We start from the raw sequence: 19,855 nt of genomic DNA, 5'->3' as shown, positions 1-19,855 counted from the left end.
AAGTCATAAATACAAGCCAGTTGCCAAGTGCCTGAATTTTGATGATGTGACTGCGGGGACAATGCAGTGGTTGTAAGTGTGGAAAGTGGTCATAAGTCCCTTTTTTCAGTGCCATCATAACTGCGAATGGGTATTAAATAAATGGTTTTAAGTGAAGAACTACCTGTATAGAAATGATTAGGGCATTGGACAAGATTGCTCCCATGTGCCTCTCTACAGTTGCTTATCCTTGGGGAAGGGGGATGCCTTTGATTTACTGAAGCAATTGGGAAAATAAAGCCACTCTAGATTTGCCTGGAACAAATCTACAACAATATTGGCAGAGGAATCCTGGACTGAATATGACTGAATCCAGATTTGGGCCTCTACTGTCATGATCAGAATGGCAAAGTATGAATAGTTCTGCATTCTTACTGCATCTGTAGATCTTTGTCCAATGATACTGCTCAGAATTACTTAGATCTGTTGCGGAAGGAAAGGTAAGATGTACTTTAGCACACCAACCTTGATGAGCCGGCCAAGCCCATGTGTGTGTGTGTTTGTGTGTGTGTGTGTGAGTGGCATGCACACACAGCTCCACTGGTGTGAGCGGCTGGCCCTTATGCTCACATGCGAAGCTCCACTTGCACGAGTGGAGGGCGCTTGAAGAGAGAGCGCTTGTGCTCGCACGTGAAGCTCTACTCACACAAACAGAGAGTACTCATGTGCAAAGCTCCATTCGCATAGCCCAGTTTCCAAACAGGCTGCAGCCCAATAGTGAAACGTGGCCCAGTGGGTTGAGGACCCCTGCTCTACCAGTCTGCAGAGATAATGTCTTCCAGTTCCTTTTCAGATTTAGTGATTTGTGTTTGGTTGGATTGAATGCCAGTTGGGCACGATCTAGCACGATGAGTGAGGTAACCTCTTACAAAGGGATCTTGTTCAGCTTGAGGAGGTTGAGAGGATCTTCTTTGATATCATCAGTGGATTGGACAAATGACTAACCTGGATATGGATGGATCTTTGGGATTCAGGAGTTACAATATTAATATCTCTTTGAGGGAATTTTTCCCAAAAATGCTCATAGCCTTATTTGGGCATACCTCAGTATAAACTTAGTTCCAGAAAAGCACATAGCTATAGGCTGCTGAGATACTAGAATTAGCTTACTATTGAGATAGACTAGCTGGTGACTGGATCCTAAAAAACAGGATAGCTTTTTCCTTGGGGCTAGTAGTATTTTGTGATATCTTATCACAACTTTTTTTTAACCTTCTGTTCAATCATGTCCAATTCAGAAACTGCCTGGACAAGTCTCTGAAGTTTCCTTGGGAAGGTTTTCAGAAGTGGTTTGGCCATTGCCTTCTTCCTAGGGCTAAGAGAGAGTGACTGACGAAGGTCAGCCAGCTAACTTAATGCCTAAATTGGGATTAGAACCGATGACCTGGTTTCTAGCCAGATGCTTTCACCACTACGTCAAACTGGCTGTCAGAGCAAGATCAGCATAAACTTAATTTTTGTACCATCTTCCCCGTAAAAGCAGTTAATACATACTTAATAACTACTTTAACTTCTGTAAAATATTCATTGTTAGTCTTTTATAATGTGAACATACTGTGGATAGGATTGAAGTGGGTGAAATCAGTAGAAACGTCGAACCGGTCTAAGAAAGAATATGGATTTGAGGTATAAATATTAGATAAAGGAAGATTTTTCTCACTCTGAAATGTGCTTTCCTGACAGCTTGCATCAGACACAATAGATGCCTTCAAATGCAGATAAGTCACTTAGCTTCACACATTGGACTGCCTCGGGGTTGGAATGCTGTCATAATCATCTGAATAGCTCAGATGATGATGGGTGAGAAGTGGCTGATTTTCCTCCTGTCTCTTGGAATATACAATACAAGAGGCAGCCGCAAATATAATTGCAACCAGGATCAAAGCAGCAACTATTGCAATTGTTATGATTTCAGTCACATGGAGAGCTGGAGCTGAAAGAAATGGGGGGAAACATAAAGAGTTTCAGTTTTGTATGCTGGTTAACCCACTTGGGAATTTATTTTTAGACAATGTGGAAATTAACCTTATTCCAATAATTTCAGCTTCTGCCAACCTAGCAGTTCGAAAGCACGTAAAAAATGCAAGTAGAAAAATAGGGACCACTACGGTGGGAAGGTAACAGCGTTCCGTGCACCTTTGGCGTCTAGTCATGCCGGCCACATGACCATGGAGACGTCCTCGGACAAGTGCTGGCTCTTCAGCTTTGAAACGGAGATGAGCACAGGCCCCTAGAGTTGGAAACGACTAGCACACATGTGCGGGGGAACCTTTACCTTTACCTTAATAATTTCAGAATCTTATTGACTGCAGCCTTATCCCTCTAGAAATAGCCATTTTGAAAAAAGGTCCCCTTAAATTGCCATAGATCTAAAATCATAGGCTTTATTTGTTGTTTGTTTATAAGCATTTCTAAGCTGACCAGTTCCCAAAACCATTCTCTCTCTCTTTTTTTACCAATTGAAATACTGAATTGATGGAATGCATCCTATAAGAGTCTGAATTCAGTTCAAACCTTGAACTGTTTACTCTGAAATATAAACTCATGAAATGAAATAAAACTTTTGGTAACATTACTAGAAAATTTCATGTAGTCAACTCAGAAAATTTGTTCTTCATCATTAAAAATCGTGCTGTTCATCAAATCAAGACATTGCAATTTTTAATTGATTTGCCTTATAGACTTCTTTGCTGTATTTTGCTGATTCTAAAAAGGAGCATTCACCATTTATCAAATATTTTTTCTTAAACAGATCAACCAAGATATTCCAATTTTAAAAACCATGTATTTGATGCTTAGCCTGATTAGTATTTAATGGTTCAAACAAGTCAAACAACTGCAAAAATCAGTACAGCCCATGATGGTTATTTTGCATGTGATATATCTGCAAACAGTACATTTTCTTTTGTTCTAAGTGGGGAAAAATGTGCTGCATGATGAAAAGAAAAAAATACATAACTTACATGGCCACTGAACTTCATAACTGTAGCCCAGGTTTTCTGGTGCTGTAACAAACATCTCATTGTTGGTTACAGGAGGCCAAAATGGTACCATATTGTACTGTCTGTTATGTCCAATGGGAGCATTTTCTAGTGGGTATGTTGAGTTATCTAAAGAAAAGGAAGTAACTATTAAAATTTGAAAACTTGGAATTAAATATTTAAATAGGTTTTCAGGTTTGACATTATTCATGGCTGATAAAACAATAATAAATGTTAGATTAAACAACAGTATCTGCCTAATTCAGGCCTTTGGGAAGAACTCGATAGTTGGACAAAAATGCCCAATCCAATCTTAACAGGCTGACTATGGAACCAAACATAATGTTCACCTAATACTCCCTGGCTTCCAGTGTTATTTGGTTAATTAATGGACTGAAAAAAATCTATGAATTATTTTATGAATAGAGGCAAGAGTGATGTGCAAATAAAGTGAAGCTTTCAGTCCTGAATCAATGTTTCATACCATCTTACATATAAAAAAACACCATCCTTCTATAGATGCCAAACCTCACAAAGCTTAGAATAGATTCAATATTCTATAATAATGTTGTTTGTTGAGTTAATTAAAGATTTGCAATTGTGTGTGTGTGTGTGCACACATGCGCGCGCATGTGTGTATGTATTTTTAAACCATTCAGGTGCCTTAAAGCATCTGAAAATCTGAACTTATACTTTGGAGTCTTCCTGTGAACTTTCCATAGAACTTTTGTATTGAAAAGTATTCTAGAACCCATTCTAAAATAAGGATGGTCAATCAGATATACTCCAAATGATTTGAGTAACAGTTCCACAACCCCTTGACAATGACCATGAAGACTGAGACTGATGGGAGTTGCGATCCAGGTTGTTATTCTTGTTTTAAGGAATTTCCCTCACTCATGACTAGCAATAGCATTTACATACTGCTTCACAGTGCTTTTTACAGCCCTATATAAGCGATTTACAGAGTCTGCCTATTGCCCCCAACAATCTGGGTCCTCATTTTACTGACCTCAGAAGGATGGAAGGTTGAGTCAACCTTGAGCCCTGTCAGGATCAAACTGGCAAACTGCAGGCAGCCGGCAGTCAGAAGTAGCCTGACATACTGCATTCTAACCACTTGCATCACAACGGCTTGTGAATATTTGTGATATTCACAAAGTGTCACTTTCGCTTCATGGAAGCTGAAAATTTATTCATGCTGAATATTCAGGCTTGGACGTTGATCATGGATGCAATGAATAAAACTAGGCAAGTTCTTAATCAGCTATTGTATTAATTGTCTGCTGACATAATCTTGTGAGACTCATCCATGCCTTCCTATCTTTCAGTGCAGTTGAAGCTGTTGCTCTCATGGTACAGTCTCTAAAATTTTCTTTTTATGATCATTTTTTTATTCTGCAAGACTCACAAAGAACCATTTAACTTCTACCATGCCAGTTCCTTTTGGCTGTTATTATTCAGCAAAGCATGGCATGAACTTAAGGAATTCTCCTGCAGCAATGAACAGTTATACGGAACTTAAGAAATGCTATTAAAACACAACAGAGAGTGTTGCTATAAGATTTTTTTTAAAGATTACCTTCAAATGTATACCCTACAACAGAGTGTGTATTGTTTTGCTTTTCTTTTGGGAGATGGAAATACAGAGAGCTACACATTCGTGAAGTTAGGAGATTAAAAAAAAAGTCAGTATTTCTGTTTCTTGGATCTGCTGATGCAAGGAAATACCAGAAGAGCTTATGATCTTCTGGTATGATTTATCCTTTATCAACAGTATATACAGTAATTCCTTTTGGGGACTAGATTTTATTCTGCTTCTAGTAAGAAGGGAGAAAGGATGGTGTTGCATTTGGTTGCTTTGCTGCAAGGGGATCTTAGCATCTTCTTTAATTTATCTCAAGCATTGTGTTGGGTATGGATTGTACCTCGGATTTTATACAGAGGAATATCATAAATCCAGACATCTCACCAGGATTATGCCTTCTCAGCCATTCATCAAAAACAGCATCTGTAAAGGTGTGGAGGAGGACGAAAATGGGGTCATTTGGGGATAGATGAGTTTGCCCTCCAGTTCCATTCAAAAAGAGATGAGCCAGATTGTGAAGGCTTCGCACTGCTGGATCATACTTTCCCGAAGGGTTGCTGTAGCCTGGACATAGGAATAAACAAGAGGAGCAATTGAGAAGCAATTCTGGAACTCTTGCCTGCCCTAGCTAAGCACAATCCTGCCTAGCATAACATCAGAAAACTGTCTTGGTTTTCTCCGCAGAAATTGCATTGTTAAAAGGCTAGGCCAGGTGTAGGCAACCTCAGCTCTTTTATGACTCATGTGGCCAGCATGACTAGATGCCAAAGGCGCATGGAACGCTGTTACCTTCCCACCATAGTGGTCCCTATTTTTCTACTTGCATTTTTACGTGTTTTCGAACTGCTAGGTTGGCAGAAGCTGGGATGAGTAACAGGCGCTCACTCTGTTACGCGGCACTCGGGATTCGACCCGCCAAACCGCCGACCTTCTGATCAACAAGCTCAGCGTCCTAATCCACTGAGCCACCGCGTCCCATATATGTATATGTATATGTATATGTATATGTATATGTATATGTATATGTATATGTATATGTATATGTATATGTATATGTATATGTATATGTATATGTATATGTATATGTATATGTATATGTATATGTATATGTATATGTGTATATATATATATATATATATATATATATATATATATATATATATATATATATATATATATATATATATATATAAACAATCAACCTTAACGTTATAATGCTCACTCCTTAAGTGTAACATTGAAACTCGACAAAACTGAAGTGCCTGTGGCCAGATTTAAATCCACATAAATAACTTTGTGTTAATTTTTCTCAGCCCTTTTCTTTTCCACCTCTCCTCCATTTGCTATTGATGTTCTGATGGTACAATGTCTCAGCAAAAAACAAAAAAAGAAACAAAATGTCTGTTAATTTTACTTGCATAAAATATACATGTTGTTCAATGCTAGTAAACACAAAGCAATTAAACACAATGCCAGTTAATTACTACTTAACTAATAATTGGGATTTCACACTCTCCTATCAGGTGTTGGTACACCTTAACTGCAGAAGCCAACTTGGTTTCACCAAAATATATCATTCTAAATATGCAATAGCATAAGGAAAGACGATACAACCAATTATTTTCCAGATATACTTACCTTTTTTGTAGGGTTGAGGACAGGATGACATTCTCATCAATTGAAATAGGATACGGGATTATATATTTTCACCGTTCAGTCATGTAGGTGAAATGTAGGTGAAATGTATTGAGCCATTTGATCATGTCAAGTACTAAGCTGTAATACTGTATTGGATGGGACTTCTCCAAATGTGATACAAGTAAAAATACCTGTGGACATGCCTGTTATGATGGCTTAGACTAACCATGATAATTTTTCTCTGAGACAAAAAGCCAATGTTGTTAAATGAGGCAGTCAGTAAATGAGGACTACCTGTATTTCTTCTGCTGAATTGGGTTTCTGAATTGTTTGCTGTCGATGGTTGTTTTCTGACTTGCCTCCATACCTTAATATAAGGGTGGCTAAACCACCTAAACTGGGCCTGTGTAAATGATTTGTCCAGTTGGGCCCATATTATATTTAACTGTATTCAGTCAACATATTTACTTAAATCAAAGTTGATCAGTGGAGCCGCTTAATTTAATGAATTGGGAAAGATCATGTTAATTTTATTTAGAATGCTTTTTGTATATTAGTAAAGGCCACTTTGCACAATAAAAAAAATAATATAACTAAGATTATATTAGCAAAACCTGGTGGCAAAATAGCAGAATTTCAGCAGCAGCAATTCCAAAGGGGTTTTCAAGTCTTAACAGGGTTTGAAGGATAGCAACAGTAGTAGTTTATCTCCCTAAAACTTCATGTTCCTATTCTCACATCAAAGTAATCCTGAGGACTATTTTGGGCCTACTTTCTGAAATGATGTGTGTGTGTGTGTGTGTGTGTGTTTGTGTATGTGTGCGCATATGTGTGTGTGTAACTTAAAGAATGGGAATTCTAGCAGCTTGCATCTCAAAGGTCTCTGTATCTCATTTCCACCTTTAACCCCACCCCATCCCCCAGTTTTAGCCTTTCATTTTCCAGAGACATCTCAAAATGGTTTCCTGGGCCCATCAGAAACTTGGGAATTTCCATTTGGCCCTGGACCTCTCAGGGGTGGGCTACCCAGAGGTTTGATAAATCATGATCTAATGATAGGTAAGACATTTGCTATGACCTATATTCCTCTGCCTATGTGCTGCCTAACATGTATGGCCTCTAGGTATAATATAATATAACATGGAGAGAGATGGACATTTGAGAATATCACTGCTTTTAATAAAAACAAGAATATGCTATGCTTTGAAGTGTTTAATAATAATAAAAAATCATTTCCTGGACAAAGCACTGTAAGTCTTAGCCTCAAATAGTATTACTGCTGATGTTGATAAGGCCAACATTTGCTTTCATTTCACCAAGAACTGGCAGGGCTACTGATTTTGAGAAAACCTGCTGAATTCAATAAAAGAGTCCCCTCATCCTATTTGTTTCCAGACTTGGAAAATCAGATAATGAAACTTGGGCAGGATTTGAACAGCTTTTACCCACTTCAGTGTTAGGAGTGTGGTGGATTTGGCTTCAAGAGTTTGCTTTTTGGTTTGGCTTTGGAGTGACTTGCCTTCTACCGTGTTACGAAAACTGTCTGCTGAATTGGAGTAGAATGGAGGTGTGTCAAAGAATCCGACTTCTAAGCAAAGAGCAACATCCTGAGGCTCTGGAAGGCGCTGCACCATGGGCCGGGCTACGTTTCCAGCTGGATTGCGTCTAATTGGACCACCTTCTGTGCCTGACATTTGAAAAAAAAAAATGAGCATGAGGCAGGGGGAATAAGATTTAATGGATTATCAGGTTAATCTCATAATCTAAGGAATAATGCAGGAAAGCATTTTAGGGGGAAAAAATCCCATTATTCTTCCTTTTTAGCTAAGAACTACTCACAACCTGCTGAATTCCTTTTATTTTTCCAAATGTAACTTATCATATGCTAAATACAGAAAACATATAGGAGATTTATACATGATCTGCTTGTGCTCAATTGTTACGTTTTCTCCCTAACTGGAGCTTTATTTCACTCTTTTTATGCGTTGGTTTCCCCCAAAGCAGGCTGGATAAAAAAAATAAATGGTATTAATTTGGAAATACATTGTTTCCCAATATGTATATTTTTGGTGTAGATATTTTGAGCTTTGAATTAAACTAGAAAATTCCAAATATGCAGCTATTGATATATAGAAGGTATATTGGTTTTTATGTAAGTTTGAAGAGGGTAAATTGAATCACTTAAACATAAAACATTAGTCTGAATAGATCTCTTTCTCTGCTACTTTGGGGCTCTTGTATGGTAGTAGTAGGAGAGTGACAGCAATATCATTTAGGCTTATATAAAGGGTAATAGAAATCATTGTGATATATAAAATTAAGACCAGCTTTTAAGACATTGAGTCAGAAAGATTCTTATTTAATTTTTGCCTCTGCCATTAATTAAATCAATGGATTAGTTTACAGATGTAATGCTGAGACACTAGTGCAGAGGTCTTCAAACTTGGCCCTTTTATGACTTGTGGAGTCCAACTCCCAGAATTCCTCAGCTAGCATGCCTGGCTGACGAATTCTGGGAGTTGAAGTCCACAAGCCATAAAAAGGCCAAGTTTGAAGACCTCTGCACTAGGGCAATGTTTCTCAGCCTTGGCAACTTTAAGGAGGATGGACTTCAATTGAATTCTGGGTGTTAAAGACCACCCATCTTAAAGTTGCCAAGATTGAGAAACATGGTGCTAGAGTCCCATTTGTCTCCCTCAACCTCATGGACACAGCACATTATAGCCTATGCAAAATGTTGTTGCAAAATTGTAACTTTTAATGAAATAGTAGGGAAAAAATTAACACAGGGAAGAACCATGTCACCTAAGACATTTTTCAAAGTTAATAAAACCAATGGCTTTTGTCTGGACCTATCGAGTTTCTTCTTTTTGAGCTTTGTCCATGTTTTTGAACTGGGACCTCCAAATGTGGATCTCAAACCAATGTGTCCCAGAAAAGAGCTAGACATTCTGCCTTGAGTGACAATCATATACATACATACATGGACACATACATACATGCATACATAAGCATTCACATTTATTGAGACAGTCTTTCTGGAAATAAGAATGATTAACATCTGTTAAGAAACCCATAGACTGGCTTTGCAAGCCACTACTTTTTCTCATCTTCTCAATACGGCAAAAATAATGTTATCTGTTCTACAGAATACTCAATACAAAATGCTTTAAATAGTATTTGCCATGTACTTTTTCTGTTAGGAAAGAAAGGCTTTACAAAATGGGATGAGAATTGCTGAGCTGTGAGATGTCTACTTTTTTAAATTGAAACTAGGGCTATGCAGTGTGGATCTGCCTGCAACCCATAAGCTCTTTTATCAGGATCCTGGAATCCCCTGAGTTTGTTCAAGAACTCAAGAGCAAATCACCAAAATAAATAAGATAAAAATTAGAAATGAGATTTCTTGCAAATTGTTGGGGGGCAATAAGCTGACTTTATAATAATGCCGCTTGGGGGGGGGGGGCGAAAGCCCTAATAAGCAGGCACATACATAGAATGAAGGCTATTGCTAAGCACATTGATTTGTGCTTTAGATTGTAAGCCGCCCTGAGTCTTCGGAGAAGGGTGGGATATAAATGGGATTAAAAAAAAATTGAGAAAAAGAAAAGAAAAGGTTACCAGACACCTCCCCCCGCAAAAAAACCCAAACAAACAAAAAAAAACCAACCAAGCAAAAGCCATAAATATATCATCAGAAATATATAACATGTAATATTATGATATACTGTAATTACTTCACCTCCTACAGGTCTTGGTTGTTGGGGAAAAATATTAAAAAATGGAGTCACTGACTAAGAAGGATTTCTTCTGCTGTTTATATTGAAGCAGCCACATAAACAAAGTGACAAAAATTGTTAGATTAAATATACTTTAAGACAAGCCAGACTGTATGTTTCTGTACAGATCAAAGAAACTTTTTTCTCCTTGCTGGGTGATGCGTTGCATGATCTGATTCTATTTATCTTCAGATCCTTATACAGAAAAAGCAAGGGAAAAAGTAGCTTAACCAGGGTAATGGAATGCAACTTGCCAAACATCTCAGTGTTTGCAGCCTAAGGAGAAATTTAGAGAATAGAGAACAACAGGTACCTTGGACCTCTTTTAGTCCAATCACCTGCTTAAGCAGGAGATCCTATATCGTTCTGGATAAGTGGCTATCTAATCTCGTCTTTAAAAAAACTCTCATGATGGAGCACCCACGACTTCTGGAGGCAAGCAGTTCCACTGATTAATTGTTCTCATTATCAGGAAATTTCTCCTCAGTTCTAGATTGAATATATCTTTGATATATTTTCACCTGTTACTTCTTCGGGTGCTTTGGAGAATAGGTTGAGTCCCTCGCTTCTGTGACAGCCCCTCAAATATTGGAACACTGCTATCATGTCACTCCTAGTTCTTCCCTTCATTAGACTAGTCCAGGGGTAGGCAACCTTGGCTCTTTTATGACTCATGGATTTCAACTCAAGGAGTCTTGGTGGAGCAGTGGGCTAATGCCTCCTTAAGTAACACCAGCTGCCTGCAATTAGTGCAGGTTCGCATCCCACCAGGCTCATGGTTGACTCAGCCTTCCATCCTTCCGAGGTAGGTAAAATGAGGACCCAGATTGTTGGGGGCAATAAGCTGACTTTGTAATAATGCCACTTGGGGGGGGGGGGCGAAAGCCCTAATAAGCAGGCATATACATAGAATGAAGGCTATTGCTAAGCACATTGGTTTGTGCTTTAAATTGTAAGCCGCCCTGAGTCTTCGGAGAAGGGTGGGATATAAATGGGATTAAAAAAAACAAAAAACTCCCAGAATTCTTGAGTCAGCATAGCAGCACAGCATAGCTGACTCAGGAATTCTGGGAGTTGAAGTCCATGAAGTCCACTTCAACTCCCAGAATTCCTGAGTCAGCATAGCAGCACAGCATAGCTGACTCAGGAATTCTGGGAGTTGAAGTCCATGAGTCATAAAAGAGCCGAGGTTGCCTACCCCTGGACTAGGCATATATTTGGAAGACAGCAGAATTTTCCTCAACATCCCAAACTGGAAGTCTTTCACATGACAGTGATCTTGATTAATGATAAAAAGTTTTCATGTCCTCTGAATGAAATATGTAACATTTGGGGTGTATGCGTGCAATTTGAGGTAAAGATAAAATTAAGCTTGCTAGGTTCCATATCTGATATCTTTATTAGTCTTAAGGAAACTGTGATAACAGCTAAATAGCACTACAAATCTAGGCTTACTGTTGCAAATGGTTCCCAATACATCGTAGTCTTCAATAGCCTCACACAAGATGCGCCACTGGGAGAAGATTGAGTTGGAGCTGAGAAGAGAGTCATCAAAGTTGCTTCTGGATCCCATGAGATCATCTGTACAGATGTCACAGCTGTTCCTACCTGTGGCAAAGTTCCAATAAGGAAGGGCAAAAGAAGGATCCTGTAGCATATCCTGGTGGATAGAATATGGGATTCATGATGAGCCATGCTGTTTTGCAGACAGAACCACACAATTCACAGGGAATGCAAATCATTCTTGGCAGTTCCTTCCCTAGCAGACCACTATAATGAAGTTGGAACTTTGAATATATGGCTCTGAATATGATACTTCTCATTCTAATAAGAGACATTTGTGTGAGAAAAAGTATCCTATTTCCATCCATCGGGAGTGGTCTTGTATACTCAGGGTATTTGCAGCCTGGATAGGTCCCTGGTGCTTTTCAGATGTTTTGAACTAAAACTGACTAATCCGACTTTTTCAGTATATGTGTATGGTTATGGGAGTTTTGAATAATTTTGTATTTAAATAATTGTTAAACAGCAGGTTGCCTAGCAGAACATCTAGATTCAACCATAATTTCATTCCATACAACATTAACCTTGTCAACTCTTGGGCTTTCTCCTCCTGTTATATATTCAAATTGGACAGTATTTAATATTTTATTGTTATGTATATGTAGGGGTGTGGGCCTATACATATGTTGTATGTAGTATGTTTTGGGGGGTGTCATGTATGTGTCTCACTTTGAGAGCGGGCAACTAAATTTCATTTTTGATGTGCGCCATTGTGCCCACAGTAAAAAATGACAATAAAGATTATCTTCTCTTCTCTTCTCTTCTCTTCTCTTCTCTTCTCTTCTCTTCTCTTCTCTTCTCTTCTCTTCTCTTCTCTTCTCTTCTCTTCTCATCTCATCTCATCTCATCTCATCTCATCTCATCTCATCTTATCTTATCTTATCTTATCTTGTCGCTTAAGGTAAAGGGTAAAGGTTCCCCCGCACATGCGTGCTAGTCGTTTCCGACTCTAGGGGCCAGTGCTCATCTCCGTTTCAAAGCCGAAGAGCCAGCGCTTGTCCGAGGACGTCTCCGTGGTCATGTGGCCGGCATGACTAGACACCAAAGGCGCACAGAACGCTGTTACCTTCCCACCGTAGTGGTAGCTATTTTTCTACTTGCATTTTTACGTGCTTTCGAACTGCTAGGTTGGCAGAAGTTGGGACGAGTAACAGGCGCTCACTCTGTTATGCAGCACTCGGGATTCGACCCGCCAAACTGCCGACCTTCTGATCGACAAGCTCAGTGTCCTAAACCACTGAGCCACTGCGTCCCTACTCTTGTTGCTTAGACCACCCAATATTAATTATTTATAGCAGGGTTGTCCATCTTTGGCAACTTTAAGACTTTTGGACTTCAACTCCCAGAATTTCCCAGCCAGCCATGAATTCTGGGAGTTGAAGTCCACAAGTCTTAAAGCTGCCGAGGTTGAACACCCCAGATCTACAGTAGCTTTTCCAGTAGCTTCTTTTAGGCAAGAGAACATCATTACTCTTAATTGAAAATGAGGCGGGGCTTGCCTGTTCTTTGATCTGATACTGGGCAATATAAATAAAAATAATTTACCTGAATATCTCTTTCCAATTGTAGTAGGTGATATCTGTGCCAGGTGAGAAACGCTGGTCCTTCATGGGAGAAATCTACTCCAGCAAAACTTTGTTGTCCAGGCCCAAGATACGTTTTTCTGACCGAGTAATAATGAGACCACACAAAATAGTTATAAATGGACACATTTTCAAATTGTGGAGTATTGCCATCAGGACCCAAGATCTCCTCATGTCTCCTAGTTGCGATCATAAAGTCAGGATGCGTTGTTGTTTTGGCTTGCTGTAAAACTCTTATAAATTCTCTCCTTTCTTCAGTACTAAAGTCCAGAAGATTTTGTCTAACTGCAGATCAAGGAAATAAAATTAAAGCCATATTAAAGGAACAGTGACAATATGAACAGAAGGCTGAAAATACGTGCTTATCAACAACCTGGTTAAAAAAAAAAGATCTCAAATCAAATTAAGTTTCATCAAGGTGTTGTACCTAGAGAAGATGGATAAAAATACTTAAATATTTTGAAATAAAATATAATATCAGAATTGGGACTGCACAAAAGTATAGGCTATTATATCATATAATTTAATTCAATTTAGTTTATAAATTATAAAGCCAGAGATTCTAAGGAAGGCTTCTTTAGCTTCTATAGTTTGAAAGCATGCAAATGCAAGTAGATAAATAAGTACCACTTTGGTGGGAAGTTAACAGCGCTCTGTGACATCATGCTGGCCTCATGACTATGGAAATGTTTTTGACAGTGCTGGCTCAATGGCCTTGAAACGGAGATGAACTCTACCGCTCATAGTTGGCAATGACTAGGGCAGGGGTAGGCAACCTTGGCTCTTTTATGACTCATGGACTTCAACTCCAAGAATTCCTGAGCCAGCTTGCTGGCTCAGGAATTCTGGGAGTTGAAGTCCATGAGTCATAAAAGAGCCAAGGTTGCCTACCCCTGACCTAGGGAATCCTACCCGTCGCCACGCTTCAGTGGTCCTTTTCTGCAGGGAAAGGATGACTTGCTACAATGACGAAGTGAAAGAAACTGGAAAAGAAATAGAATTGTAGCAAAAAAATGAAATACTCTGTATTAGGGTCTACACCAGGGGTAGGCAACCTCGGCTCTTTTATGACTCATGGACTTCAACTCCCAGAATTCCTGAGTCAGCTATGTTGAAGTCCATGAGTCATAAAAGAGCCGAGGTTGCCTACCCCTGGACTAGGGGGTAAAATCCACAGGACTCCTTTACCTTTTTACTTCTATAAATAATGTGACTATTTTGGCAGCTGGGAATTGGAATACCCTTTTGATGAAACCTTTCAGATTTTCTACGGTATAATAAAAAGTTTTTAAATTAATATATCACCTCCTCACCCCTCACTGCAAACAAAGGAAATACCTTGTGCATATATGTCATTTTATTAATGCAGTTGCTTTTGATTTGGTATACCATTTATGAAGCAAAAAGAGATATATGAACCATTCCATTCTTCAGATACCTAGGCTAACACCATCTCGTGAACTTCAAAAAATGTATTTGATGAAGCTCATCAATTATAAGAGGGTTCTGGATTCCACATTTCATTTCATAATTTGAATTGTCTTATCAATTAATACACCCCTTGAATGTGAATAAATGTGGATGTAGGTAAAATGCCCCTTGATGAATTTATTTCTTTATCAGATTCATTGGCCACCCATCTTACCAAAGGGTAACTGGTTGGAATTGAATGCATGATAAATTTAGACTTTTTCCGGAATCTGCACCAATGTGCACCAAGATTTAGAGCTGCATTGCAACAGAAAATGCATCCCCACTGCATGATGAAAAACACATCTTCATTATCGTCATTCACTAGTTACAATTTTTAGAAACTTTACCACACTGCCTATTTGGAATGAAGTTTCTAGTAAGGGAAAGTTATAGTAATTGACATTTTACCTTCACTTAAACAAGCAAATGAGGCTGGTACCTAGGCCAGTAAAAAAATGCCAACAAAATAGTTTTGCCACTGCAAATCTTGCATGCACATTGCAATCTGGAAACATTCTTTTACTCTACATTGGTAAGATGTAGCTGCTTTATGTATTTCTTTGGAGTATTTGTATATCACTAGTTCCAGAAGGATCTTTCAGGGAATTAGTAAAAACAGTTAAAACATTATATCTCCATCACAGTCGCTCTCTCTATAAAATCACAAGCTAATCTTGGTGTCCATGTCCAATGGCCACATTTAAATTTATTAAAATCTTGGTAATTTCATTACAATTTCTGTGGAGGAGCTCAGTTGTGACTACACTTCTGAAGTCCATCATCAAAAGACTTCATCCGAAACTCCGACAGGAAACTATTTCACAGAGATAACTCATAAAGTAAAAAAAAATTATCATGCCCTTATTTCCCAGATTTGCACATGGAAAAGATCTCTAAACACAGCATTTGGGACAACAAATGCACAAAGCAGGAGGCAATAGCTTACCCAGACACCGTGCAAATTATTCTCAGAAGCTTATTGGAAACTACAGTGGCACCTCAAAAACACACTTTTTGACTTGGATAGCTGTCACCTGCCAGCAAGAGATTCCCAAGCTGCTCCAGCTGCAACTTCCCAGTCCCATGGAAAACACATTTCAGTCAACAAGTTTAAACACGATAAAGGACCTGTCAGGACCATATTCAGGAAGGGCTGAAGCCAGACAAAGCCTTCTCTAGCTGCAGCCTCCACTGTCTATCTAGCATTAGCTGCGAGGTTAGGAGTTTAGGAAGATCCCTAATTGTGGATTTCTTATTTTAGGGACAGTATCTCCCCACTTTATTATTACTGGGGCAGGAAAAAGGTCAGATGTCTTCTGGACAAACGATAACCCTGTTTTGCAGGGATTCAAACTCAGTTTCTACCCATCCAATGTCTATTGGGCTGCAGCCAATTAGTACTTCCACCCCATTCCCGGATTGGTTCGGAAGAGGAATGTATAGCTGGCATACTGATGGTTCTTCAACCCAAGCTGGTGAATGACCTCTCCAAACATCTTCATATCTATATTAAAGAACAGATAGAAGAGTGTGATGGAATGTGCACTGCAGCAGCAGAGGGGGAGGATTTTAGCAGCTCACAGCTTTCCTAGAAAGAAACTGGATGAAGAAGCTACACAGTCCTGAGCTAGATAGGGGAGGAGGGAAGAGGTTCGGGGCAACCACATCCTAGAATCTCTCAGGTTATATTTAATACATTAGAAATTTATACCTCTAGTTTGACAAGATTCTGTCTATTAAATGTCTAACACAGGGGTAGGCAACCCTGGCTCTTTTATGACTCGTGGACTTCAACTCCCAGAATTCCTGAGCCAGCTATGCTGGCTCAGGAATTCTGGGAGTTGAAGTTCACGAGTCATAAAAGAGCCAAGGTTGCCTACCCCTGGTCTAATACATTAATGTCGGGTCCAAGCCAAGAGATGAGATAATGAGATCCAATTGAGTCCAACCCTTTATTTGCTTGAACCTAAATATATCTTGAGGGGGACGCGGTGGCTCCATGGGTTAGGACACTGAGCTTGTCGATCAGAAGGTTGGCAGTTTGGCGGGTCGGATCCTGAGTGCCGCGTAACAGAGTGAGCACCTGTTACTCGTCCCAGCTTCTGCCAACCTAGCAGTTCGAAAGCACATAAAAATGCAAGTAGAAAAATAGGGACCACTACGGTGGGAAGGTAACAGCATCCTGTGTGCCTTTGGTGTCTAGTCATGCCGGCCACATGACCACGGAGATGTCCTCGGACAAGCGCTGGCTCTTTGGCTTTGAAACGGAGATGAGCACCGGTCCCTAGAGTTGGAAATGACTAGCACACATGTGCGGGGGAACCTTTACCTTTACTTTAAATATATCCTGACAGATTCTAGGGTGTGGTTAGCCTGAACCTCTTCCCTCCTTCCCACATCCATCTCATGACTCTTGATCCAAGCCTTTTTTTGGGGGTGGGGGGGAAGCTGGCAAAATCTTTCCTGCTCTGTTGCTGCAAGTGCACGTTCCATCACAGAGAGTATCAAACTATACTTGCCTGGATGATTTTTCTTCCCCATAACCAGCTAGTACAGTCCACTTAGGAAGGACTGGAAGCACAGTAAAGCTGTGCCTGCAATCCATGATTCTCATAGATGCTACAGAAAAATACCATGGTCAACAGTCTTGAAAGCTGCTGAGAGGTCCAAAAGGACCAGGAGGGATGCACTACTCTTATCTAGATCTTGATAAAGATTATTCACCAGGATGAATGAAAGTGGATTCTGTCCTATGTACAAGCCTGAAAGCTGACCAAAAGAAATCCAGATAGTCTGCTGCATTTCCCAACATACCAAATGTATCTTCTGAAGGTTTGGGATACAGAACTAAGAACTGTTCTTAAAAAAAAAAGCCCTGAATTCTCACTTCTTCCTCCGTTTTCTGATTCAACACAAAGTATTTATTTACTGGATTAAATCATATACTGGGTTTGAGAGGGGTCATTTTTATTGTTCAATGAGAATACAAAATGCTGTTGATAGCAAATTCTTTTACTGTGTTTTGAGGAGATTGTCTCAGATTCATGCATTATTGTCTTCTTTTTGCTATTTATTGTGCTCACATTCTTTCATCTTGCTGAATGCTTGGTTCTTGGGAAGTATTCAAATTCCAGGTAGCATTAGAAAGACAAATTAACAGCCATTTCTTGAAATCAAACAGAAAACCTCATTTAGAATCATTCCTAGTGGCCTGAACAGAAAGATATTGCTATAGGGTTGCTGTTTATATCTTGTAGTGACCTTACCACCAAGAAGCTTTCAAACTAAATATATATTTTCTGACTTTTCTATTCCTCCTCCCTTGGATCTTCTTGTTCTGATCATCATCACCTAATGTTAATGGTGAAGAAATATGAAGTTGGAAGGTTCACTACATCCTGTGAAACAAGTTAGCACTAGACTGCCAATCCAGTCATGAACATCCATGCATTTCCCAATTATCTATATCTACTTATGCTTTATTTGTTTTCTTTCTCTTTTTTTTAAAAAAGTCTGCTTTTTTTAGATTTAGAGACTTAGGCTTGGGTGAGCAAGAGATGTAAAGATACAAGCCAACACATTGGTCATTTGAGATGATCAGGCAGGTACCTCATGAAGTCATTCTTCAAACATCAGCATTATTAGTGGAAGGGCTAATAAAGAAGCACCAGGGATCCAAAAAGTAGAACAGAAAGAAGAACGTGATCTCTTTCTTGCTCTAGTGCTTACCTATATTAATCTGCTGGTCACAGGTGGGACCAGTCCTGCCAGGTCTACATGAGCCACAGTTGTATCCATAAAAATTGTGGTTGCACTGACAAGTTCGGTTGAAGAAACGAAGAGGCCACTGCTCACGGTCATCTCGACCATCATGCATATATTGAGGTCCATGGGGTCGGGAATCTGCTATCACTTGTACACACTGCCCTCTTCCAGAAGATGAGCCACAACGATCTGAACCAGGAACTACTCCGGGAGACAGGTCTGGGCAACATTCGCCTTGGAGCAGCACATCCACTGTAGTACATTCTCGGGGAAACTGAGCATTAATTGCTTCTAACAGGAGGAGTAACAGTATTGCAAGATGCATAGTAACTTTCAGATCCCACCAAAGCAAAGCAATAAGGTTGCGTCTCTAGGTATTTGGGATATTCTCTTAATTTCTTTGTAGGAAAACGGGCTCTGAAATACAGGGGGGAAAAAGATGTAAAAATTCATGTGTTTAATACCATAAACTATTTCACCAATGCAAAGGAATCCTTGATTTCAATTTTTTTGGGAGAGCAGAATGCAACATTCTTCCAGAGTGCACAGTTATCAATATCAACATTCAGAAGAACAGTTATTCCAAGTGTTGTTACTTTAGATCATTTAAAATAATTCTTGCCTCAATGCACTATAAGCCCCAATATGGGGTTTGAAGAAAAAGATGCGTACACACTTGTTGCAAATCCAAAGGAACCATGACATCCTTTAAGTTTAAATGTTGTTTTCATCATTCCTGGAGAAAGCAGAAGCTGTACCTCCACGCAGCCATTCTTATATTTATATAATCAATCTATTTCAACCCACATATTTCTGTTCCCCTATCTCCTGCTTCTCCCTCTTCACAAACATAAATGATCACAACTGCATTGTGCCTAATCCCCCAAGTATATCATGCAATAAACCATTCCATGTATCACAACAATAGTTTACAATACCTAATCGTTTTAACATTCCTGCTCCGACAAACGTATCCCTGCTCCAAGGATAAATTACATACATTATGCACTCTAATTTCTCTCCAATATATATTATCCAAGATCTCTGCCTTTTACCTTTTTTATTTACAGATGAGCCCTTCTGGGTAGAATTTTCCTTTCATTCCCCTGTTTTCCCCTTGGTCCTCCACTCCCGAACCAAGCAGTGCTAATTGATTGGGATAATCTGCTTTCTAATCCTGGCCTTGCCAACTATTTGGTTTGGCACAACCCTTTCTCTTTCTCTCTGCTTCTAATCCTTTTCTACCTCAATGGACTTCTTTCAATAAGTAGCTGAGCAGCGCATGATGCTTTTCATGCTGATCTTGTGATTTTACAAGTTTCAGGAAATGTCAAAGGCAAGTAATTGCAATGCAAACAGAAAACCCCACACTGAAGAGGCTTAGTAGTTTTTATGCCAAGTGCAACAAAACCCTTCTCTCTCTCTCTCTCTCTCTCTCTGTTTTTT

The 19,855-nt window shown here is 39.3% G+C and overlaps 1 protein-coding gene across 1 annotated transcript; it reads right to left on the bottom strand.

Annotated features, from left to right (window-relative positions):
* Window positions 1-1,772: 1,772 nt before the first annotated feature.
* TYRP1 (tyrosinase related protein 1) lies at window positions 1,773-18,734 on the bottom strand (the record flags this gene model as incomplete). The annotated part of the gene is made up of 7 exons (XM_081321932.1): window positions 1,773-1,972; window positions 3,003-3,149; window positions 4,993-5,172; window positions 7,766-7,933; window positions 11,481-11,685; window positions 13,134-13,456; window positions 18,374-18,734. The coding sequence occupies 7 exons, from the start codon at window positions 18,732-18,734 to the stop codon at window positions 1,773-1,775; spliced, it is 1,584 nt and encodes a 527-aa protein (XP_081178058.1).
* Window positions 18,735-19,855: the final 1,121 nt, after the last annotated feature.

This window comes from Vipera berus (genome assembly GCF_964194415.1).
Source record: "Vipera berus genome assembly, chromosome: 2".
NCBI classification, from domain to species: Eukaryota; Metazoa; Chordata; class Lepidosauria; order Squamata; family Viperidae; genus Vipera; species Vipera berus.
The sequence above is the reverse complement of the archived record's forward strand: the minus strand, read 5'-3'. Positions and strand labels throughout refer to the sequence as shown.